The sequence below is a fragment of the Lemur catta genome, chromosome 8 (assembly GCF_020740605.2).
Source record: "Lemur catta isolate mLemCat1 chromosome 8, mLemCat1.pri, whole genome shotgun sequence".
Taxonomy (NCBI): Eukaryota; Metazoa; Chordata; class Mammalia; order Primates; family Lemuridae; genus Lemur; species Lemur catta.
Genome location: NC_059135.1, coordinates 92,538,963 through 92,565,122, shown reverse-complemented (window position 1 = coordinate 92,565,122; position 26,160 = coordinate 92,538,963). Strand labels below are relative to the sequence as shown.

General features: G+C 41.3%; 1 protein-coding gene across 4 annotated transcripts in view; it reads left to right on the top strand.

The window, feature by feature from the left end:
* C8H2orf76 (chromosome 8 C2orf76 homolog) overlaps positions 1-26,160 on the top strand; it is a 65,143-nt gene that overhangs the window by 10,791 nt on the left and 28,192 nt on the right. For 3 of the 4 annotated variants that reach the window (XM_045559844.1, XM_045559843.1, XM_045559842.1), the window contains exons 3-4: positions 16,406-16,473; positions 18,523-18,667. In XM_045559844.1, the coding sequence (XP_045415800.1) occupies positions 18,535-18,667 (133 nt within the window). In that variant the 5' untranslated portion in view covers positions 16,406-16,473; positions 18,523-18,534. Of the gene's footprint in view, positions 1-3,498; positions 3,613-16,405; positions 16,474-18,522; positions 18,668-26,160 lie in introns of those variants that run through there. The other variant, XM_045559845.1, reaches the window with a different exon arrangement.

The following is a 26,160-nucleotide window of genomic DNA, read 5'->3' as shown; positions in this document are numbered from 1 at the left end:
ATGTTAAATGTTAGATGCCTGGTGATATCTGAATAAAGTTAAGTAGCCAATTTATTGTATAAGCTTTGAACTCAGAATGAAAATGTGCTTTAGGGAGTGGCCAGCCCAGATGACAGTGAAAGCCATGGGTGGGAGAGAGGGGAGAGCTGGTCCAGGGGCAGTGCAGGGGGAGAAGAGGATGGATGAGTCCTGAGTGTGGAGGAGCACTAACATGGGGAGGTCTCGGGGAGGAGCCTGGAAGAGATCTAGCAAAGTAGCAGTGCAGTCAGAGCAGCTGGGGCCTGTGGTGTCCTAGAGGCAGAGGCGAGTGAGCAGCTTATTCAGCCATGTCCAGTGCTTCTGAGGAGTCGAGTAAGGTCATTTTACACTGGCAGCAAAATGATGTGAAGATAAGGACAGAGATTCATTGCATTTGACCAAGTGCCGTTTTAACTGAGGAGTGGGTGCAAAGTCTAGCTTGGAATGGATTAAAGAGAGAGTGGGAGGGGAGGAATTGCATCAGTGTGTAGACCACTATCTGTACTACTCTGGACAGTAAACACACCTACGCTCTGCTGTGGGAGGGGACACTGTCACTGTCTTCCAGGGCTGTTGGCTGTACAAATATCCTGGGAAAAGTCCAGTCCAGACGAAACTCAAGAGACTCATGCATAATTGTCTCCCAGTAAGAGCCACTCCTCCTTTCTACCTCATATCCTGGTAATTTCCCCTTGAGTATGCCGCTCTGTTAGCCGCTCTGGGCACTCGGATGACCAGGGGCTGGCACTGCATCGGTTCAGTTAGTCTCCTGTGGCATTTAGTTAGGGCTGCTATGAACAGGACTCCAGCAGCAGGATGAGGCCAACCTGCAGTGTTGACCTCAACCATGCCCCAGGGCCCTGATCTCAGCCTGCTGCACAAATTCCAGAAACCATCAGGGTGTGTCTTAAAAACCAGTTGGCTTTCTCCTTGTTTCTGTAGTGACCTTCCCACTTGGTTCGAGGCATCCATCCAGTATGACAGCATGTATAAGCAACTGTGCAGATTCCACCTGGGCTCTCAGGGAGCAAGTCTGAGGCAATTCTGTTGTCCAGAACAACCCTAGCCAGGGAATTGGCTGCTGACCTCAATGCCCTGCAGGGTAAAGTGGTGTTACTGACCACTTTCACAGAAGTTGGGGACAGATTTCATGCCACCTTTTTAATTGGATGACTGTCATTGTAGGGAAGTTGCCCATAGAATGCACATAAAATAATGAGTCAGTTAACCCTACGGGAAGCTTCCCTGAGTAACCAAGGGCAGTCTCTGGAGAGATTGTCATGGTCACCTGAGAGCTTGCTGGTGATGTTTTCTGAAACACCTTCAGGTCTCTTATGACCACCCCTAAGATGTGAATAACAGTGTTTTCAGGTGGAGGCCAAGTTAATGCTGATTTCCACAAGAACACACAGGCCTTGGGGTGCACGGGGTGCCCTGGAAAGGAAGTATTCCTCACAGTTTACAGCTGGGCCCTGCGTCGTTTGGAGGACACAGGTTGTCAGGGCTTTTGGCCAGCTGGTAGGCCTGAGTTTCCACTTGAGCCCATGTCATTTCATTCAGCCCTTGTTTTTGGAGGGACGGCCTGAGGGCAGTCAGTCCCTTCTGTCTTGTTTTGTTTGCTCCTAGCTGAGTGGCATTTGTCTGCCCCACTGAATGACTGAGGAGGGATAGCTGTGTGGGGGGTGCAGCAGCTGGGGTAAATGTTGCAGATAGACTTCTGCTTCTGATAGATTTATTGGTAATGGTGACCAAATTGTATTTGTGTTGTGAGCTGTTTGTTAGGGGTTGGCAGATTGAGGTGTCAGTTATCATAAATTTAAGGTGCCCATTACAATGGAGTCTTTCTCAGCCTTAAAAAAAGAAGGAAATCCTGCCATTTGCAACAACATGGATGAACCTGGAGGACATTATGATAAGTAAAATAAGGCACAGAAAGACAAATATTGCATGATGTCACTTATATGTGGAATCTAACATAGTCTAACTCATATAAATAGATAGTACAAGGGTGGTTGCCAGATGTCAGGGGGAGGGGGAAACGGGGAGATGTTGGTCAAAGGGCACAAACTTGGAAGTTATAAGACGAATAAGTTTTGGAGACCTAACGTACTGCATGGGGACTATGGTTAATAATGTATTACATACCTGAAATTGGCTAAGAATGGAGTTTAAGCATTCTCACCACACAAGCAAGAGGTAACAGTGAGGTGATGGATGTGGAACGTGGTAATACAATGTATATGTACATCACATTGGATACCTTGGGCATATATAATTTTTGTTAATTATACCTCAGTAAAGCTGAAAAAAATTTAAGGTGCTCACAACAGTTTGGAGAGCCTCTCCGGGGTGTTTGGCTTCTGAGGGAGCTCCAGGGCAGTTCTGAAAGATAAAGCAGCTTTAATGAATGCTCCTCTGCACCCCTACCTCCGGAGTATAACCTGTTCCTCCCCAGATGCTGAGGTTACCTCTCTCCCTCCACCTCCACAAATCTGTGCGTTCCACTCCAGTAGCTATTAAATATAACTTCACCTTTTTTTTTTCTAATTAAGTCCTATTCCCTGAAGGGGATTTTTATAAAACTTACAGAGAGCCATTTTGCCTCCCACTTTGGGCCACAGTGTACCCAAGCACACGGTCATTGCCCTTGTGACCTAGGACCATGTGAATCCCTCAAGAGGCTCCAGGTGGCTGGACCAGACTTAAGTTCAAATCTCCTAAGCCATCTTTTGGCCGGCTACCACATGGAGTGTGTGCCGCCCAGGCTGGCCTGGGGTTCTGTAGGGGAAAGAAAGAAGCAGTATGCCCAGGGATGGTTAGGGTGGGATCCCAGAATTTCAGGTTGGTCTATACAGCCCCCTACCCCCATCCCTTCTGTCCTGATCATTACCCAGGAAACTGCTGAGAGAGGATGATCCTTTTCCAGGGACAGCCGCAGTCAGTGAGCAAACTGCCTTACTGTGTTGTGTGGACTAGGAGGAGATGAAGGAGGTAGAGGGAGAAATCTTTGAGTCCATTTTTTCAGAGGCTCTCCCAGTGCTCAGCAATACCAGATGCCTGTGGATGGTAGGGGAGGCACGGAAGGCCTGCTGAAAACCTTGACTTTTAACCCATTGTGCAGTAGCATTTGTGTAAAAGGTGTGTCATTGTCAGACTCTGAATAGTCAGGAAACCAGACACAGCACAGATTCATTTTAAGGGTCACAGTGGTGTGGCTGGAGTCCAAAATTGGACTAGAATATCAACACCATACTCTGGAAAAATGTGAACAGGGTGTGGAGTCCTAAAAGGAGGTCAAAGGTTGACTGTAGTCAATCTGCCAGGAGTGGGAGGAGGCAACAGTCCTTGTCACGTGGCCTCCCTCACTGCAAGACGAACGGGTCAGCTTCCGGCAGGAGTCATGAGTCTGGCATGCAGCCATAGCCTCTGCCTCAGAAGCACAGTCCTTACTTTGTGCCCGTGGAGGGTGGTAGACGTATTACTGTGCAGGACGATGATAGATTCAGGCAGCAGTGGTGGCAGTCTGGGCAGTGTCATGGGACAGCTTGACTCCAGTCATTGCATCATGGAACAGCCCTTTCTGCAGGCATGTGGGTGAGTCACCCATGTGGTTCAGTCCACAGCCCTAAAGAGAGGCGTCTGTAATCTGCTAGTGTGTAGTTCTACAAGAGGCAGACCAAAGTAGCTAGGCTTTTGGGGATAGCCCAGGAGTTGGTAAAAATATAACAACATTCACTCAGGGGGATGTCAGCCAGAGCTGTGGGGATGGCCTTGAGTCCTGCCCACTGAGCAGGTGGCCATGTGCACTTTCACACTTTCTTTGCATCTGGAGCTGAGCTGAACAGCCACAGCAGCCCAGTGGGTACCACTGGGTTCCAGCTTAGCCAGATGACCCATGAATGAGGCCCAGGCATTTAGGGGGACCTCGGTGAATCGAGGGTCGTAATGAGGCAGCAGCTGTACTTTAGGTAGTGGAGTGGGGAGTAATGTTTTCCCCAAAGGGAAAACTACCACTTCTCCACATTAAGCCAATAGACTGCTGGGGCCTGGCCAGCCGTGTTGGAATGTACCACTTCTATTTGACAAGTGAACTTGTTTGTTTGGCCCTTCCCACCTTGGTAGTTGTTGTGTTGGAGTTGACTGAAGAGTCACAAGGCTCCATCATTCACATGTTCAGTTTTGACAAGAGCTTGATAGCAAGCGAGTAGCTGCTTGTCAAAAGGGGTGTACCTGGTGGCTGTGTCGGGGGTGAGAAGTCGGAAACCTTAAAGGGCACCTCTGGATGCAGGCTGCCTCCTTTTGCAGGAGACTTAGGTTGGCAAAACCGTCAGCCACAGAGACTGGTGCCTCAAAGGTAGAGAATGTGTCACAGCTTGCTGGACAGCTTGCCATGCAGTGACTGGTTCAGCACCATGCAGGATGCTGGTTTGTGTGGTAGCCAATATACAGGACCCAGTAGGACGTCCAAGTGTGGACCATCTCAGTGAGGGTTCAACTGGAGAAGCAAAACTAGTAGGGGGGAAAGAAAACAATACACACGGAGAGCACACAAGGAATTGGCTTACTCAGTTGTGGGTCTTGCTAAGCAAGTCTGAAGTCCAGGCTGGCAGCTGATGAAGAGCAGGCTGGATGCCGCAGGCACGAGCTAGAGCTTGTCCCAAATAGTGTTCAGGAGGGAGGACCCAGGGAGAGGGTTGCAGACCCAGGTGCTGTTTAGTTGTCTCTGGGCTCAGGTAAAGCCTGTGTCCTCCTAAGGGGCTTCTAACTATTGTAGTCAGTTCAACCCAGGATAATCTCCCTTTTGATTAACTTAACTGACTTGAGACTTAACACCTGCAAAATCTCTACCCAGTATCACTTTGATGTGATTGAATAATTGGGGGAAGGTGTGTGTGTATGGTACAAAACAGCTACTGCTCCATCCAGCCTCTAACTCACCAGAGCATATGTTCCTGTGGCCCACCTGAATTGGAAACATACTAGAAAGCACATTGTGAGGACTTTAGTTCAGGTTGGCCACCCTGATACATCACAAAGCCATCCCAGGCTCATACTGTCTTCAATATCCAAAGAGTCCAACAAGGTGCTAGGCTTCCTTTTTGGTGGTCGGAGGCTGAGGAGCCATTTTTCCTTGATGGCCAAAGGGAGTAGGCATTGTGAATGCACCCACATAGTCCCAAGAAACTTAACTTGGTGAGTAGCCCCTGAATTCTGCTGGCAGAGGTATGATCACAGCCTGGTGAGGACCATTGAGACTGAGGCTGCTGACTTGCCAATGAATAGGACATCATTTTATGTAATGAAAACTTGAAACGTCAGAGGGTAGGGGCAATTGCTTTATATCCTGACCACCCACTGGTGACAAGTGGTGGGGAGATTGTCCTACTAACATTTCTCCACCTGTAGCTCTTCCCAATTGGGAGAACCCCCTCTGGCTTTATGGACAGGGAAGTAGAAGTATCTATGACACATCACCTTCTACTGTACATTCAGATATAGAAACAGCAGTACATTGAATTGGCACAAAGACCCCACCCACTGTGAATCCTGTCCAAACCTCTTTAGTTGAATCTGAGTACCGCCTGCCCCAGGGCCAGGTAGGATGATAACTTGGGTGCCTGTATTCACAGAGTCATAAAAGTTTTGAGTCTCCTTTCTGAAGTTCTCCAACTTGGATGGGTGTATAAGGTTTTCAGTTCCTCTTAGGGACAGGACTCTGGATCACCTCTATCGTCTTTCTCTTTAAAGCAGATATCAGGGCCGGGTGTGCTGGCTCATGCCTGTAATCCTAGCACTCTGGGAGGCCGAGGTGGGAGGATTGCTCAAGGTCAGGAGTTCGAGACCAGCCTGAGCAAGAGCGAGACCCCGTCTCCACTAAAAAAATAGAAAGAAATTAACCGGACACCTAAAAATATATAGAAAAAAAATTAGCCGGGCATGGTGGCGCATGCATGTAGTCCCAGCTACTCAGGAGGCTGAGGCAGGAGGATCACTTGAGCCCAAGGGTTTGAGGTTGCTGTGAGCTAGGCTGACGTCACGGCACTCTAGCCTGGGCAACAGAGTGAGACTCTGTCTCAAAATAAAGCAGATATCAGGGTAGAGGGCAAGGGGAGGCATCAGGGGGCGTTGGAGCAGACTGGCTCTGTGCCAGTAAGCAAGGCACATTCACTTCCAGTTTCAAATGGCCTGGTGGTTACTATGGCTCAACCTAATGAACTTTTCAGTCACCTAAAGATCTCTGTATTCTCATTGCTGATATCATCTGTTTTAGCTTTGGGGACTCCTATATTCAACAGCTACAGCCACATTGCCTCTCATCTGGTGCCATGGTGCCTGCTGCCTCATTGTCATGATAACATCCCTCCCTCCTGGCACACAGAGGAGAGTGGGCAACAACCACAGCACCACTGGGTAGCTTGTTTCAGTCCTACCTTTTGCTGCCCACCTTCTAGACAGTAATGCCACTGCTCCACACCCACCACTTGGACAAGAACATTTGCTACTGGATCCCAGGGAATCTTCTCAGATCTCCTAAGCCCACAGACCCTTGTCTTTTCTGTTTCAGAAAGCTATGTCTCTGCCAGCGTCTCATCCTTGCCACCAATAACTATTGAGAACTGTGACACATATGAGATTTTATCCACTTGCAAGCTGACAAATGTGCCTGGCAGTTTACTGCAGGCTGGCAGAAGACACGAGACTTCTGTGTCAGAGACAAAAACCATATCACTCACAGCACAGCCAACAGCATCAGCTGGTTAAAAGAAAAACCTTAGATAAATTAAATTTAACAGTATTTGTTTAAAAAAAGAGTGATTCATGAATTGGGTAGCCCTCAGAAACAGAGGATGTTGAGAGAGCTGTACCCTAGCAGTGTGAGCAGCAGGCCACACTGCCAAACACAGAAGCAACGTAGAGAAATGACCTGACTGGCTACCGGTAGGCATTTGCTAGTGGGTGTGGTGTGAGGAGGCATTTGCTTTATATGCATATCATCTGATGGGAGGTCCTAGTTGTATAACCAATTGGCTGGTTGGCTGTCTGTGATTTGTGAGGCACATTCTTTTTTTTTGAGTCAATTACAAGAAATGTTTCCAAGTTATGTTCAAGTTTGCTTACATAAGACCTCTGGCTACAGAGACAACCTCGGGCTAATGGCCTCCTTCTTATTTGTGTCAACAAACTTCATGTTTGTGTCAGTTTCTCTTGCCCTGTAAGTCCCATAGGAACAATGTGGAGTGGCCTCGATGGCTGCTGCACATGCAGTGGGTTTGTGTCATGGTTGTAGAACCCCGAGTTTAGGTCATCCAGATCTTGATCTTGGCAGAAGACACGTGACTCTTGGGTCAGAGACAAAGGAGTGTGTTACACCCCAGCCAATGGCAGCTTCATGTTTGTGTCCATTCCTCCTGCCCTGGAAGTCCCACGGGGCAGTCAGAGTGGCTCAGGTGGCTGTTGCATACGCAGTGGGACTGTGTTGCGGCTGTGGAACCCCAAGTGTAGGTAATTCAAATTCTTTATAAGGGGCTACAAGCAGAACTTGCCCAACCTTACCCAGAGGGAGATATTATCACTTACTGGACAGTCTGGTAGGAGATACTATCTGTCTTTCTAGACTGTTCACTCTGCACACATTCTTGAAAAGATAGTTCAGAACAGAAGCAGCCAGTGCCTCTGCTTACAGACATGCAGAAGTGTGAGAGACCCATGGAGAAATGTCTCTCAACACACAGTGCAAGGATTAACATTCTCACTGGTGATTGTGAATCAAGAAGAATAGAATTTATATTCAGTGTACCTTGTTTAAGAAAAAAAGTGTGTGAAATATTCTTTCCAAATGGCTAAGTCTCCAACCCTTTGGAAAACTTGCCTGTCCAGAATGGTTAGTTTCCTGAGAGTCTTGAATGCCTTGAGCAGAGGAAACAAGTTACAGTTTTGTGCATTTGCCCCAAATTGAAGGTCTTAATGACAGGTCTGTGGAATTGTAAATGTTGATTTGTCAGTAGATGGTGTATTCTAGATGTGAACAGTAATCAAGAATTTATTTATTTAGAAAGGCCAGCTACTGATGTCATTATGCAATAAAATAGGTACAGCATGGAGAAGCATGTGTACAGTTATCAGATGTAGCTAATATTTATGTTGTATCTGCTGTGTTACCTAAACCGCTAGAGATGGGAGATTTTATTTTTTTTTAACCTGTCTAAAAAATGGTTGAGGTTGGCTGGGTGTGGTGGCTCATGCCTGTAATCCTAGCTCTCTGGGAGGCTGAGGCAGGAGGATAGCTGGAGCTCAGGGGTTCCATACCAGCCTGAGCAAAAATGAGACCCCCGTCTCTACCAAAGATAAAAAAGAAAAAAAGACAAAAAAAAAGTACACAAAACAACAAAACCAGCTGGGCGTTGAGGTGGACATCTGTAGTCCCAGCTACACAGAAGGCTGAGGCAGAAGGATCACTTACAGCCCAGGAGTTGGAGCTTGCAGTGAGCTACAATGACATCACTGCACTCTACCCAAGCCACTTGAGCGACACTCTGCCTCAACAAAAACAAACAAGGCAACTGAGCATCCCCCTCACAAACTCTCACCTCTTCATTTAAAAAAAAAAAAAGAAAAAAAATGGTTGAGGTTGAAGATTTTAAAATCATTCATAAATTAATGTTGAAAATATCTTTCTCAAAAGTTTAATGTTAGTGAAAGATTATTTAACTGATTTTTTTCTAGAATAATGATGCTTTAATTTGTATTATGCACCTAAACAAAAAAAAGTCAAGAAGTTTCCAAATGTTTATTTAATCCTCACATGGTCCTAGTTTATAGTGTATGCTTAGTTGCATATTTTAAAAATTATGTGTTTGAAAACATTTAAAGCAAATTATTTTTTAATTGACACATAATTGTACATATAATTGGGATACAATTTGATGTTTTGATACATATGTGATCGAACCAGGGTGTTTAGCATGAACATCACCTCATACATTTATCACTTCTTTGTGGTGAGGATATTGAAAAGCCTCTCTTCTAACTATTTTGTAATATGCTGTTGACCATCATTACTTTGCTGTGCCATAGAACACCAACACTTACTCCTCCTGATTGTGACTGTGTACCCACTGACTAACGCTCTTCACTCTCCTCTCCTGTCCCCAGTCTCTGGAAACCAAAACCACTGTTTTGGTTTCTCTGTGTTAAAGCAAATTCTTGTTACCTTTTTTCCTTTTTCTTATAATGACCAGCTTATGATTGTTACTGAGGTCTAATTTTAGAATAAAATTTTGTTCTCCTTCCAAGAGTTAAAAATTATGCTTTTGAAGTAGACTAGAATAGATTAAAATGGCGTTAACATTTTACTTTTAGTCATAGTCTTAAATGTGAATTAGTTATATTTTTCACTCCTATGAGCTACAAAAGGTGAACATTTATCATTCACTTACTAGCAGTGTGCTAGGTGCTCAGTACTTTTAGGAAGGGTTAAAAAAAGAATGTAGGTCTCCCCACCTTCCACCCCTGGCCTTAAACAACATTTTTTTTTTTTTTTGTAAAATGACATATTTGAATGATATTTAGTAGTACTTAAGGATTATTTACTCTAAAATTATTAAGGTGCAATTTCACCATCATTTGCACATTCAGTGATTTTCTTGGCAGAATTCTGCTTTTTCTATTTTTATACCTGGTTATATGTGACAGTTTCATTTTCTCTCATAGAACAGCAAAAAACTGTGTTTCATCATCTTTTTATTGAATTATTTGTTTTAAAAGGAAGGTGCTGTACTCTTTGCCTTGTAATACTGGTTTCCAAATGTAGAGGAATTAAGCAAGCATTTAGGGTGTGATAATATTTATTTGCAGCCTGCGCTGGCTGAAGATTTGGCTGCTATGATTGGTTGAGATTCAGTCACCTGTTGCAAGAATAAACTCTCAAGTTGGGTTGCAGATTGTTTACATATTAAGTTAGGTTATAGTTTGCTAAGTACAGAGGCAGATTTAGGCCAAATTTATTTAAATTTAACAGTGGTTAGAACCTTACTGTTTTTTTTGAAAGTTGTACCTTTTTCACATGGGTAAGACAGCTTTAAAGCAAATTTGATATATAACAAGTTTGACTTTACAATACTTAAATTTAGGGAGTAGATATAACTTTATAAAATATTTGTTTTTCAAAACAATTCACCCTAGGAGTCTGTTAAAATTCCAGTCATATATATCACTTCTCAGAAATCTGCCTGTTGCATGAAGGAAGTTCAGCCAGTGCATGCTGGTTCTAGAGCTTCTCCGTGTTAACCACCTTAGTGCTGGAGTGCTCTTCCTACGCTGAAAGCCTCTAATAGTTAGCTCATTTTGGATTCCATTCTTTCGTAAAAAGGTCAAGAGCTCATGCTTTCTTCAAATACTGGAAGGTAGATGTACTGTTGTTTTGGTAATACAGTTAATGTTAATTATTTGCAGAGTCTATATACACAAATTCACCAACTCACTAACATTTATTTGTAACCCCCAAAACAACACTTGAGGTGCTTTCTTGATAATTCTTGGACATGTACAGGGCAGTGATAAATTTGAGTCACCGAACACTCACACTCCTAGCTGAGGTCAAACAAGGCGATGCTGCCTTCTTGTTTCAGCTCTTATATTGTAAACGGGTGTCCAGTTTGTGGTTTATTTAGTGCCCTGCTTTTCTTGTTTTTGTTTTTGGTGATTCTACTATTTAAAATGGCCTCCAAGTGCAGTATACAAGCACGTCTAGAGTTCCTACGTACACTATGTATGTCTTACGTATGTGTCTTATGGAAAAAATACGTGTTAGATAAGCTTTGTTCAGGCATGAGTTACAGTGCTGTGGGCTGTGAACTCAATGTTAATCAACAATATATTTTATGTTAGATAAGGCATCTTTAAACAGAAACATGCATAGAAAAGGTTATGTGTTGACTGATGAAAATGTGACAAGAGTCTCACGGGATTCTGACTCTGTATTTCCCCTGGGAGCAGTGGTTCAGGATTTGCTAATTAAGTGTTTGCAGCCAGCTTTATAAACTGCAACTGCCGCAAATAACCGGAATCATCTGTAGTTACATGTTTTTTTTTTTTTTTTGAGCTCCCGCCCCTTTTATGTGCTGTGCCTAGTTTTTCACCTTCAGAGCCTGCCCCTGCTGGTTCATAGCTCTTCAGTGGGAACCCTGCTGTGGGGAGAGGAGGAGCTTGTGGAGGAGAGTGATGGGCAGGTCAGGGAGCCCCCTTGCAGCTCCTCCTGGCTCTCCCTGGTTGCTGAGCTTCCATCACAGGCTGGAGACTGCAGGTTGAAGGCCCATCTCAGCTGTAGGGGCTCAAAACTCCCGAGGCACGTTTCCCTCCTCACGGTGCTGGAGCTTGGGCCAAAAAAGCAGCCCTGTATAGGACCAGGGAATTCTGGTCTCGGAGGACAGGGTCCTGGGCTGCTCGACGCAGTGTTTACTGGCCCGTGAACTGGGAGCTCCATGTGAGGCAGTTCCTGCATGAATTTTGTGTTTGCTTTGTTTATTTGTTTCTTTGATCATAAGAGTTTTGTTTTGCTTTGCATATGGGTTTTTCCTCATTGTCTCAAACCAGGTAAGATACTAGCCAGAACAGGTATTACAGGCGGAGAGGTTTAAAGATCTTCCTAAGCGCTAGGCACTCTTACTTACTTTTCAAAGTCCTACCTGGTCACATAAAATGTATTAGAATATACCTATATCCCACATTAAATCTAACTTATATATAATTGTGAATAGAATTGAGTTGCTGTTGAAATTTATGTTTTATAGATATTAAATATTTTGATTTTTTAAAAAAAAATTCGTATTCTGAAGCAATAAAGTTTTTTTCCAGGTCTGAAACATTTTCTTGGGCTGTGTGTCAGTGTGCAGGATTGCTGTGTCAGTGTGTCCTTAGGAAACAGCAGAAAAATGCAGGTTGTCCTCAGCCCTTTCACTGCTCATCGGTTCTACAGACATTTATGGGGCCACTGACGTGCCTCATGCTACATGAGTTGCTGGGACTGCAAAAATAAACCACACAGAGTTCTTCCTTCAAGGAGCTTGCAGGCCAGGCCCCGTAAACAGATGTCAATAGGAAATGATCAGGTGTGGTGTCAGACAGAGGGGACTGCAGCTCAGCCTGGGGGAGGAGAGGAGCTGACCCCAAAGGTGTCCTGCAGAAGATGGTCGCTGGGCTGAGTCTTGAAAGATGCTTACATGGGAACGCAAAGAGGGTGAGGCACGGAGTGGGTTTGGAGAGATGCTGGGGGTGGAAAGGTGTGGCAGAGGCTTGGCGGCAGTGGAGTAGGCATGGGAGCTGGGAGCTGGAGGGATATGTGAAAGGCAGATTGTGGTGGTGACATACACTGTCAGAGGCAGGGAGGGGCTGTGTGTGGAAGGCCGCTTGTGCCATCTTGGACAAGTTCAGACTTTTCTGGGCATATGACCTGCTTCTGGTGCCTCTGACTGCTGTTTGGTTTTATTTGGTATCCCTCAGTACCTATCAGGAGTATAACTAAGTTTCTAACTCTCCCTGTCCTTTGCAGTATTCTGTAAGTTCCCTATTGTTTGCTTTGTTCAGTCATCTCTTCTTTCTTAAGAATAAATGTAAATAGCTGAATTTTTAAAATAACTTTTTGTTGATGCATAATACATACATCAGGAAAGTACAAATATAAGTATACCAAGAAATAGCTTAATTTAAAACATATGATCACCACTAAAATATCAGGAAATATTAACAAGTATATAAAACAAGTAACAGTGTCTTGGATTTCTACCACTCAGAGATAGCCTCTGTCAACATTTTGGTAAACACATATTTAAAATTTCATTACAGGTTACCTGCTCATGTCCAGAAAGGCTATACCATTTTTTGTTCTTGCCAGTTATATATACAAATATTTATTTGTTTGTATCCTTGCCAACACCAGTCTGGCCAGTTTTTATTTTTGCCAATTTGATGGCAAAATTGATATCTCTTGCTATTTCTATTTCAGTTCTTTAGTGAAAAGTAAAGTTGATCTTCTCACATTATTGACTTTTATTTTATTTCTATTTATTATTTTTTTTTTTTTTTGAGACAGAGTCTTGCTCTGTTGCCTGGGCTAGAGTGCTGTGTGGTGTCAGCCTAGCTCACAGCAACCTCAGCTCTTGGGCTCAAGCAATCCTGCCTCAGCCTCCCAAGTAGCTGGGACTACAGGCATGGGCCACCATGCCCGGCTAATTTTTTTTCTATATATCTTTTTAGTTGTCCAGCTAATTTCTTTCTATTTTTAGTAGAGACGGGGTCTCGCTCTTGCTCAGGCTGGAATCAAACTCCTGAGCTCAAGCGATACTCCCACCTCGGCCTCCCAGAGTGCTAGGATTATAGGTGTGAGCCACCACACCTGGCCACATTATTGACTTTTAAAAGAAATTTAGCCAGTTGCCTGCTAAGTACCTTTACCCACATCTCTATTAGGATATTGATCTTGTCTGACGTTTTTATATTATTCTGTTTATTAACCTTTTTCTTGATGTTTGCTCTTTTCTATTAGCTTACAGCCTTTCTCACTTTAAAATTATAAAAATATGTACCTATTTTTCTGCTGTCTCTCTGATTTTATAGTTAAATATTTTTTCCATGGATAGGTTATTTTTATAAAAAGGAGATAAGAACCCAGCAATACTTTTCCCCAACTGACCAATTTTCTCAATGCTATTTACTAAATAAACTATCGTTTGCCCACTAATTTAAAATGCCACTTTTATCTTATACTAAATTTTCTGTAATCTTACTTCAGAGTTTTCTATTATGTTCCACTGATTTGTCCATCTGTTCCTGCGCCAGTATCACAGTTTATATTACTATGGCTTGATTTTGCATGAAAATATTTGTTATTGGATTTTATAAAATTATGAAAATCATAGGAACTTATTCATGTATGACTGTTGCTTTATAACATGTTTTAGTAATTAGTGCCAATGGTCTCTTTTTCCTTCTTTTGTAACTTTACTGACAAAGCTCACAAATTCCTTCAGACGGATTTTAGAAATATTTGTGCCAAGTTTCCCAAACAGCCTTTCTATGTTTTGCTGAGATTTTACTCAATATATAGATCAATTTAGATAGAATTGACTACTTTTCAACTTTGAACCTTTGTAGTTAAGAATATGGTCTGTCATTTCATTTATTTAAATCTTTTTATGTCCTTGAATATTTTTTTATTAATTTATCCCTAACTTTATTGTTGGTTTCTGGGTCCCTTCATTTGAGGAATGCCTTTTAAACTTGATCAGATTCTTTTTTTTTTTTTTTAAGTAGGTCAAACTTTTTGGGAAAAATGTCATATTTTTAAATCAGAAACATCATTTCCTAAACTGCCTCACATCACCCTCCCTAAGCTAATAAGTTGTATGACCCACCATCCTTAAGGCAAATGAGATAATGGTCCTTCTGGTAGTAGCTACTGTTCAGTTACTGAGTGTAAATTACAACAAATTTCTGAGAAAGATGACAATACATTGTTGACTAAAATTAGATATGAACACAAATTTGGAGTTTTAAATCGAAAACTTCAACTATTTAAGTGCAGCATTTGAGCAGCTTTTTATTAAGTGAAAAAAACCAAACCTACAATTATAAAACAGTTTCATAAAGCATACAGGTGCCAGCCTGCCCAGCCTTCATTTCATCACACCTGGGAATTTATCTTTACCTGCTGCTTATATGAACTGTTTTATACCCAAACCTATTCTAACCTAAATAGAGCAATAATGATAAAAGTAGCTGCTGTTTTTTGAGATGCCCTATGTGTCAGAAACTGTCTTCATTGTTTAACATGTTAATTTCTTAATTCAAAGAGCAACTTTTTAAGGAATTCTCCTTACTTTACATATGAGACAGTTGCAGCTAAGAGGCAGAGTTGATATTTAAGTTAAATAGACAGAGTTGATATTTAAGTTAAATCTGTCCAGATCTAAGCTCTTTGGGGTCATGGGCTGCATTACAGGGCTTCCTGGTGTGTGTGGGCATAGGTGTATGCACGTGGGTGTATTTTGGAGGGGATTTTTTTTGTTTTTTTGGGGGGGCGGGTGAGAGGAGGGAGAAGTGGTCATAGCTTTAGCAAACCTGTTAACACTGCTCTAAAATACAAGAAGTTTTTATGATACCTCTTTCTTAAGAGCTGTTTATTCTATATTAAGTACTTTAATATGTTTTACGTTTTAATTCTATAGATTTTGCTGAAATGCTATTATTTCGTAGATGCTAGGAATAGATTTTTCTGGGGAGCATTGTAAACCAGATTTACTAAGAAATAGCATAGTAGCTAATATTGGAATTATCAAAAGATTTGTTAAGGCTAGGCATGGTGGCTCATGCCTTTAATCCTAGCACCCTGGGAGGTCGAGGCGGGCGGATCATTTGAGCTCAGGAGTTCGAGACCAGCCTGAGCAAGAGCGAGACCCCATCTCTACTAAAAAATAGAAAGAAATTAGCTGGACAACTAAAAATACATAGAAAAAATTAGCCGGGCATGGTGGCGCATGCCTGTAATCCCAGCTACTTGGGAGGCAAGGCAGAAGGATTGCTTGAGCCCAGGAGTTTGAGGTTGCTGTGAGCTAGGCTGATGCCATGGCACTGTAGCCAGGGTGACAGAGCAGGACTCTGCCTCAAAAAAAAAAAAAAAAAAAGATTTGTTAAGCTCAGTAGCCACTCAACAAGATTGTAGATTGAATCCTTACCTTATTTTAGGGGGAAAATCTATTTTCAGGTCCTTTTGAACCACTCATTTAATTATAAACAGTATGTTGATTATAATTACAAATTATTTTTATGCACTAAAACAATTGGACCTTGTGTTTTTATATATAATGTGCTGTATATTCTCTCATACTTAGAGTAAAATAGTTGTGTAAGCAAGCTAACATTCAGAGAGACTTTCTAGGCCAAATTAACGTGGCTTATTTGTGTATGTTATGAAATATTTCTGATATCTAAGAGGCATAAAGACTAATATACTATGTATATGCCTAACACCTGCTTAAGACATTAAAATGTTACTAATATGATTGAAGACCCAGTGTATCTCTCCCCAAGTGCAAAATTCTTCTTCTGCCTCAGATATAACGAATAATTGTCTCCTTGTAAACATAATAAAAACTATGTTTATAAACCTTATATAAATGGTAGTACTGTATACTCTGATTATTTTGCAACATTTTTTACACAATATTTTTGAGATCCATCCATGTTGCTGTATGTAGTTCTAGTCCATTCATTTCTATTGTTTGTAATAATCTTCTGTATGAGTACCCATCATTTACATTGTCCTGGGGATGGGCAGTTAGTTGTTTTCAGTTTTTGCAGTTAACAAACTATGCTGCTATTAATGTTTTTACAGGTCTCCTTGTGCATATGTCTGAGATTCCCTAGGGCATCTACCTATGAATGACATTGTTGGATTGAAAGGTATTTGTATGTTTAGTTTTACTAAATATTGCCTAATTATCTCCAAAAGTAGTATCCCTTTGGGTGACCACCTTCACTGATTAGGTTCTCATTGTTCTACACACTTGCCAATGATAGATATTGTCAGACTTTTAGAATTTTCAGTTTTATAAATGATATGTCTCATTTTTATTTTGAATTTCTCTGATTACTAGTGAGGTTGTACATCTTTTCTTACATTTATTATTATTGTAGGTATTTTCCCCAGGTACTTACTCTTATTGTATATTATGGTTGAAAGCTACATGCAAAGTTGAAAGTAGCATGAAGTAGCTACTACTAGATAGAACTATACCCTACTTGCATCTTTAAAACAAATGGGTTTTGTTTTGTTTCTTTGGAAAGTGTTCATGAAAGAGTTAAGAGTTACATCTTTCAATATAGATAAATGAAAAATGATCCTGAGAAAGTTACCAAAGCTGCATATAATATACTTATGTAACTGTGTACCTGTGGGCACCTTACCTCACTTATTTGTGTTTTACTTTTTCTGTAAAATAGGATAATCATGCCAACCTCTCAAAGTGATTGGGGGCGAGGGGATAGTCAATGAAATACTACATGTGAAGTGCTTAGAATAGTGTCTGGCTTGTAAGCACTGTTGGCATATAATAGATAGTGTTGTTATTGTTTTGCACAATAATCTATTTTCTGTAGGCTCAAATGATAGGAAATAAGAGTGTAAAATCATGTATTGGAATGATTTGCAAGACACTACTCTGCCTTCCCAGGGCAGGAAATGCTAAAGGAATTGGGGAGGCTACATGGGGGTTTTAGTTGTGTTTTCTTTCTAAGAATTGATGCAGATGCATCAGAATATTAATTTTTTTTTCTTTTATTTTTTGAGACAGGGTCTCACTCTGTTGCCCAGGATAGAGTGCAGTGGTGTCATCATGGCTCACTGCAACCTCACACTCCTGGGCTTGGGCGATTCTCCTGCCTCAGCCTCCCAAGTAGCTGGGACTATAGGCATGCACCACCATACCCAACTAATTTTTCTATTTTTTGTAGAGACAGGCTCCTGCTCTTGCTCAGGCTGGTCTCCAACTCCTGACCTTAAGCAATCCTCTTGCCTTGGCTTCCCCAAGTGCTAGGATTACAGGCATGAGCCACTGTGCCCAGCCAGAATGTTAAGATTTAACAGGGTAGTGTGGTAGGTTCTTTTTAACTGTTGCTTAAAACAATTCAAAGTAATCAATATTTTTTAAACATAGAAAAAAATCTGGTAATTTTTCACACTTTTTTTTTGAGGAAATAATTTGGGATGATTTTCCAATACTGTTTTCTAAAGCCTGGACTTTGGAATTAGATTGATTCTTGCATCCTGGCACCATTATTTACCAGCTTTATGACTTTGAGCAATTGATGCAATCCCTCTCTGAGTAAATCTCATCTTAAAATGAAGGCTTAATACCTCATGGTTTGATGAGAGAGTTAAATGAAATAACATTAACACCTGGCACATGAGACTAATACTTAGTTTTAGAATGAAACATACATACTCAATTTAAGTAATGTCAAAGATGAGTAACATCATGGCATGCAATTAAATCAGCCCCAAATCTGGCAGCATTTGTGAGATTGAAATGCTGCCTGTTGACAGTTGACTCTAATATCTCGGGGCCAATGGAGGAGCCCACTGGCATAGACAACCCAGAGCAGTCACGTGTCTGCTGTGCACCTGTGTTTGGCTGTCCTGCCTCTCCCTGGGCAGATGCACACACCCCACTATGTTGCTTCTGTTCATCTTCTGCGCCCCGTCAGTTTTCTGACAATCAGAATGTCTGTGACTGTGACAAAGCTGTCTAGGGTGACAGTGGATGGTTGTGCGTAGCCTTGAGACCCTCCTGGGTACCCTGGAACCTGGGTTCTGCTTGGGACTGTCAGAACCACATAGCAATGGAGGAGGTGGGCTGGTTGCCGGGGAGCTGGTTGTGGGAATGCAGCTAGGTGCTCGTAGATAACCGTGAGTTGATTTCATTTAGACTGTTCTCCCGTCTCTTGCCACAGGAATTTCTTCACATGGCTCCTGAAGAAGTGACCATCACAGTTCGCCTCATTCGTTCCTTTGAACATCGCAATTTCAAACCTGTAGTGTATCATGGAGTTAACTTGGACCAAACTGTAAAAGAATTTATAGCATTTTTAAAGCAAGGTATGAGATGTGATAGCCATTTTGTTTTGTTAGTATTTTGAAAAAATAGTTGACTGTAACATTAATAATAACCTTTTAAAAATACCATAGCACTTTGAAAGATTAATCTAGGTTCTGAGCCAGGTGCTGAGCTGGCTCCTGCTCTGGGCCTAGGCATCTGCAAAAGCGCCTCCCCCAAGGCTTCTTGTTCAGCAGTATGTGCCCTCATCGGGGATTGTTACCATCGTGTTTGGCTGCTGCTGCTGCTGCTGCTGCTTTTTTAATTAAAAAATTAATATCTAGGTTTGTTTGTGATGGGCTTTTGTATTTGGAGATTGACTGACAGGGCAGTGTGCTGTAGCTAATGGCGTTACCCAGCCGAGCATGCAACGGATGCGTGGGCTGGGGTGGCAGGAAGGTAGCAGAAGTCTGTGCAGCCAGGAAGTCGTGAGACCTGCTGGTCACTGTGGTCACAGGACAGTGACCAGACCAATGGTGCTCATTTATCATTTCCAACTAAAAGTAGGCATGAAGTCAGTCTTCATTCTGTTATGTCCTGTTACGATGGGTTTCTCACGTCTATTTTTAATTATTGAAGTGTTCCAGTCATTAAAATTTGATTGAACATCTAAAATAAGCTTTTGTTATTTTTAATTGAAATGTAATTTATATATAGTTCAAGGTATAGATCTCAGTGTATAGTTCCATGGGTTTTGACAAATGTATCACTTTATATCCAAGTTAATTTGTTTACTTTGACATAATTTCAGACTTACAGAAAAGTTACAAGAACAGGACATGAATTCCTGGATGCTCATCACACAGATTCCTCAAATGTTAACACTTTATTCCTCTCCCTCCCCCTCTCCCTCATTCTCCTCACTCCCCCAGATTATATAGCATCTTCAACAAGAACAGTACATTTTTAGAGAAGTGACAAGACAAAGGAAAAGGACTTTGAATCTCTAATGGTGGCAACTTGTGGGATAGCAAGTAAATGGCAGACAGAGGCTAGGTAGCAGAGCTGGTTAAAGTGGATTCCTCCGGTACCATCTCCAGATGGAAAAGGTCTAATGTTGTCTTCAGTGGTTAACCTTTTTTCTCCCTGGCAGAGGGGAGGCAGGATATCTTTTGTCTTTGCAAATCTATGTCCAGCTTTTAGGCAAATGGAGGGAAGGCAGGGAGCTTTCCTGTATCTGCTGTTTCTTAATTGCTTTTAGCTCAAAACAATGCTTATGCCAAAGAGGCATGTTTTAGGGTATCAATCTTTGGGGTGGCAAATCCTGGTATCCCACAATGTCAATTGCAGAGTGTTCTGCTTTTGAAAGGTCATCATCTAAAACGTACTCAGGGTTTGAAGTAGAAAAAACCCTACATTTTTGTTTTAAAATCTTTGTGTGTATTATGGGTTAGTGTTCTTAGTGTTGTAACAGCAAGTGCTGTGATGTTCTTGGTACCGTGCAGAATAGGTTCTTCTTGAAGTCGTTGAGAATGAGATGTAATTTTCAAGCTGCTACGATGGCAGGGGAAGACATCTTGTCTCCAGGATCACTGTGTTCTTTTCTTCGCAGGCACGAAGGCCTTCCCCAGGGGTGCAGTGACACTGGTCACAGTGACATGCCCAGACCTGCTTACACATCTTTTCCCTGCATTAGTAATAACACAGCCACTGCTTGCTTCAATTGTGCATGTAGGGAAATGTGTTCCACTGATTGAAAGGGTGAACTTTTGGGGTACAGACTTTTTTGAGTTGTGCCCAAGCCTATCTTTGCCATCTGATTTGAGGTACTGTGGAACTCTGAAAGGTTGGTGGTCACATATTTACCTTTTATGAATTGTGTACATAACAAAGACCACATAGTTTGATAGTGAGGAAGTTTTGAGATACATGATAACAATAGCTAACATTACTATGCTAAGTTATGTTAGCTAAGAGTTTTACCTGGATTATCTCATTTCATCCTCACAGCATCCCTCTAAAGTAGGAACTGTTACTATCTGCATTTTACAAGTGGAGAAACTAAGGAACAGAGAGGTTAAGAAGCCTTCCTGAAGCTACACGGCTAATAAAAAGCAAAGCTGCAGATCACCACAGGCAGTTTAAGTATAAAACATGTACTCTTAAGCACTACATTAAACTGTCTCTTTATTCTTCTCTGCTGCCTCACTTGCTTGAGTAGGATCTCTGAAATAAATGGATTCACTCAGTGCCAAAAGAGTCTTTGAATTTAGTTCATCTTGCTCTAGTGTTTTGAATGCTGAGTGTTGGAAGGATGGTTTCACATCATGCTGGTGAATTTTGCACAGAGACAGAAATGGTCATGGTGAGGAATGATCTCTTGGGGTTACTTTAGATGCCTTATTTCCTTTCTAAGTGTTCTTTTCTTATCATATTCACTATTTTTTTTCCCATCCATGGCTTAACCTGTCACCTGCCATAATTGTCTGTATTTCCCCTTAGCCAAGAAGCTTTGGTTAAATTTGATTCACTCTCCATTGAGAATCATTGTCGTAGACCATCGTACCATTAAAACCTAAAGTCATATATAAATATAATAAATATAAATGTATATATTTATGTATAAATATAATAAACCTGTTGTTGACATAGGGGGAATGAATGTTAGATATTCTGATCACAGAGGTACCATATTACCTTCTATATGTGATTATTTCTCTATATGAAGAATAGTACACAAACCAATCATTTAGATAATATGAGATCATTTTAATTCTTTGATTTAGAAGCATTTCAGTACTGATTAATACTTCAGACTTGGCTTCTGAATGTAAAATCATCCCACCTATGAAACAAAAGGGAGCTGCAGAAGTTCTGTCCAAGTCTCCAGTTCGGTCTGATGTTTTTCTCGTGATCAGACTGGGGTTATGGGTTTTGGAGAGGAAGATCACAGAGGTAAAGTGTCACTTTTATCACATCATATCAGGGGTATGTACTTTCCACGTGATTTATGATTCTTGATGTTGACCTTGATCATTGGCTGAAGTAGTGTCAGGTTTCTCCCCTGTAAAGTTACTCTTTTTTCCTCCCTTTCTGTACTTTACTTTTTGGAAAGAAGTCATGTTTGCAGTCCACAGTTAAGGACCAGGGAGTTATGCTTTCCTTTGTTTAGGGTGGAATATGTATATAATTAATTTGGAATTTTTTTGCTTGGGAGATTTTATTTATTTTCTTGCTCCAATTATTCTAGCTTTGGCCACTGAGAACTCTTTTCAGTTGTGCTCCTTTGGCATTTGCCATCTGTGTGTGTGTGCACGCACATGTATGTGTATCAAGTACTTTCTGGTCCTATAGGATGTATGTGTGTGTGTGTGTGTGTGTGTGTGTGTGTGTGTGTGTTGAATACTTACTTTCTGGTACTGCAGGATGCTCTAAACTCATTTTGTGTATTTCCTGTCCCATGCCTAGAATCAACCCTTTGTCCAAGGAGTTCTGGTTCCTTTTTATTGGAAAATGGTATTAGAAACCAAGACCTGGGTCCTAGATGTACTCATTGCTACTGGAGTGTCATTTCTTTTAGGCCCTCTCAGCTGACGGAGCAAAGAAACATATTTGTAACTAAGAATTATAACTACAAGTATATTTATAACTAACTTGTTCATATCTACAAATATTATGTAACCATCTGTATCTGTATGTTAAACATAAGTTCTTACTGATGTTTCTCACTAATCCATTACCACATGGATCATTCTAGCTTCCTCTCCTTGCTTACCTGTAAATTCCCACACCAACAGTGAGAAACCTGGCTCCCACCATCTGCCAACCGTTTATTTAATTCCATTATTCAGGTATAGCAGTGTATCCCCATGAGAAGTAACTTGGTATCAGTTAGAGTATGGGCCTAGGTTCTGTTCCTTTTGCCTTAGCCTTACAAAAATCTGTTCATTGCCAGAGTTATTTAGGTCAGCACCTTTTCTTCTACCTGCTTAAGTAGGTGGTTTCATACCCTTGTAGTATAGCTACTCTTGTCGCCATCTGCGTTCTTTCCTAGGATCTCCTGACTTCTTAAATAATTTTTTTAAAACTTTATATACATTAAAGTTCACTCTTTGTGCTGTCAAGTTTTATGGGCTTTTGACACATGGATGATGTCATGTTGCCACCATTACAGTGTCATACAGAACAGTTTCACTGCCCTAAAGACCCCCTGTGCTTCCCCTCCCTGCCCTGCACCAACAACCACTGAGTCTTTTCCTGCCTCTGTATCTTTTCCAGGGTATCATATAATTGAAATCATACAGTATGTAGCCTCTTCAGACTGGCTTCTTTTGCTTACAAACATGCATTGAAGGCTCCTCTATGTCTTTTTGTGACAAGTGGTGTCTTTGTAATCTTCCTTAATCTGGAAACAGTCCCCCACTTGCTTTTGTCTTTCATTATATTGGTTTTTAAAGAAAAATCTAGGGTAGTGTTTTATAGAATGTTACATAATCTGGATTTGTCTGGATTGTTTTCTCATGATTAGAATCAGGTTGAACATTTTTGGCAAGATTACTGCATAGATCAGGGGCCAACACATAACAGCCTGCAGACCAATCTGACCTGCTACCTGTTTTGTGCATAAAGTTTTCTTGAAACACATCCATGTCTGTTTATTTATGTATGGTACGTTTGCTTTTGTGCTTCAATGGCAGAGTTGCAGAGTTGTGACAGAGACTGTTATAGACACAGAGACTGGCCCACAAAGCCTAAAATATTGACTAGGTGGCCTTTCCCAAAATAGTTTGTTGACTCTGATGAGGGTGATTCCTCCTTGTTGCATCACATCAGGAAACATTTAATGTCAGTTTGTCCCATTATTGGTGATACAGATTTAAATCATTTGGTTAAAAGTATCATCCACCAGATTTCTTTTGTATGGAAGTATCTTTCTAATTTATAAGTAGTCTATGGAGTGATAAACATTGAGACTGTTTACATATTTTATTCCTAATGGCTTTAACATTTACTGATAATCCTTACCTGAATCATCAGTGGTTGCAAAATCGTGACTTTCCCAGCTCCATGATCCTCTCCATGTTTATTATCTGGCATTTTACTGTAAAGAAACACTTCCTGGTACCCTTCTTTTTTTGAAAGGAACAGGGTAATTTTGCAGTAGCACAGTCATAGCATATTATCACCTTATCACAAAGGGACTATTCCTTTAACACATTGTTGAGGCAATGCTTTCTTATTTATTCTACAATATATACTGCAGAGTATTTCACTTAAATACTTAACTCTAATTTTAAAACACAAAATATGGAAATAAACTTTCCTCTCAGGACTGCTTTAGCTATGTCCCACAGATTTTGATAACTTGTATCTCCTTTGTCATTTAGTTCAAAGAATCTTTTGATTTCCATCTCGACTTCCTCGTTTATAAAATAATCATTCAGGAGAAGGTTGTTTAGCTTCCACAACTTTGAGTAGAAATGAGAATTTCTGTTAGGGTTGATTTCTACTTTTATTCAACTGTGATCTGAGAAGATGCATGGTATAATTTCTATTTAAAAAATTTTAAATTTTTTAAGACATGCTTTGTGTCCTAGGATATGGTCAGTCTTAGAGAATGTCCCATGAGCTGATGAGAAGAAAGTATATTCAGTGGATTTTGGATAGAATGTCCTGTCAGTCAGGCCCATTTGTTGTAGTCCATTATTTCTTTGTTTATTTTCTGTTTGGAGGATCTGTCCTGTGCTATCAGCAGGGCGCTGAAGTCTCCAGCTATTATGGTGTTGCTGTTTATCATTTGGTTTAGATCAAGTAGGGTTTGCTTTATGAATCTGGGTGCACCTAAGTTGGGTGCATAGATGTTTAGTTATGTCTTCTTGTTGAACTGTATCCTTCACCATTATATAGTGACCATCTTTGTCTTTCATTACTTTTGCTGATTTAAAAACTAAGTTATCTGAAATCAAAACTGCCACGCCAGCCTTCTTTTGGCTTCCATTTGCTTGAAATACTGATTTCCACCCCTTTATTTTCAGTCTAAATGCATCCTTGCAGGTTAGATGGGTTTCCTGGAGAAAGCAGATACTTGGCTTGTATTTTTTTATCCATTGGGCCAGCCTATGTCTCTTGAGTGGGGAGTTCAAAGCATTCACATTTATTGAGAGAACTGATAGGTGGGGCAGATTTCTGTTCATCCTGTTGGGTAGAACTTCATTGCTATGTTTTCTCTCTTGAGCCATTGTGGTATCTGGCCTTTGATATTCAGCTTTTCAGTGGTTTTACATTCATGAGTGTTTATTGTGCTTGTCTGTGTGCACCTCTGTTTTGAGTACTTCTTGGAGGGCTGGTGTTGTCTTGGCGAATTTCTTCAGTCTTTGTTTATCTGAGAATGTCTTTTAATTTCTCCTTCATATACAAAACTTAGCTTTGCTGGATACAAGATTCTAGGCTGGGCATTATTCTGTTTCAGAAGTGTGAGAATGGGGCCCAGTCTCTTCTTGCTTGTAAGGTTTCAGTTGAGAAATCTGGCGTTATTCGAATGGGCTTTCCTTTGTATGTTACTTGTTTCTTTCACCTTACAGCTCAAAGAAGGGTCTCTTTAGTGGATATTTTGGTCAGTCTGATGACTGCCTGACGTGGTGTCTTCCTCTTTGCAATGAATCTCCCAGGGGTCCTTTGGGCTTCTTGTACCTGTATATCTAGATTTTTAGCAAGGCCTGGGAAATTTTCCTCAATTATATCTTCAAATAGCTTATCCAACCCTTGCGTATTATCTTCCTCACCCTCAGGAATGCCCATAACTCTCATGTTAGGCTATTTCACATAATCCCACAGTTCTTGCAGGCTTTGCTCTTTTCTCTTGTTTCTTAGCTCTCTCTCTGTGACTGACTTATTTAATTGGAAGGTGTTATCTTCAATCTCTGAGATTCTTTCTTCTGTTTGATCTATCCTGCTCTTGAGGCTTTCCACTGTGTTTTGTAGTTCCCTGAATAAATTCTTCATTTCCAGGAGTTTGGTTTCATTTTTCTTTAATATTTTGATTTCTTCAGTGAATTTTTCTTCCAAGTCCTGGATTTTTTTTGTGGTTTCTTTGTGTTGGGTATCTATTTTTTCTTGCACATCATTGAGTTTTCTTACGATCCATGTTTGAAATTCTTCTTCTGTCATTTTGGAATTCTGAGTTTGGTTGGTGTCCATTGCTAGAGAGCTGGTGTTCCTCTTTGGGGGTGTGTTTTCTGTTTGATTCTTCATACTTCCAGAGTTCTTTCCCCGAGCCCTTCCCTTCTGGATCAGTCGTTGCTTCCCACCTTTCAGTTTTTGTTTGGAAAGTAACACGCCATGTTCAGGCTCTGTTCCAGTGGATGCTGTAGGGGCAAGGCCGTCCGCCACTGCTGCCTGACAGCCTGGATGTGTGCGCTTCTCTGCTTGCTTCCTCTGTCACTAGGGGGCGCTGCTAATGTGTTGTTCAGCATTCTTCTACCACAGTTGGGGGGCTGCTCCTGGTGGGAGGTGTTACTTGGGGAACCTGTTTTGACCTCTTGCCAGGGTTTTTGTT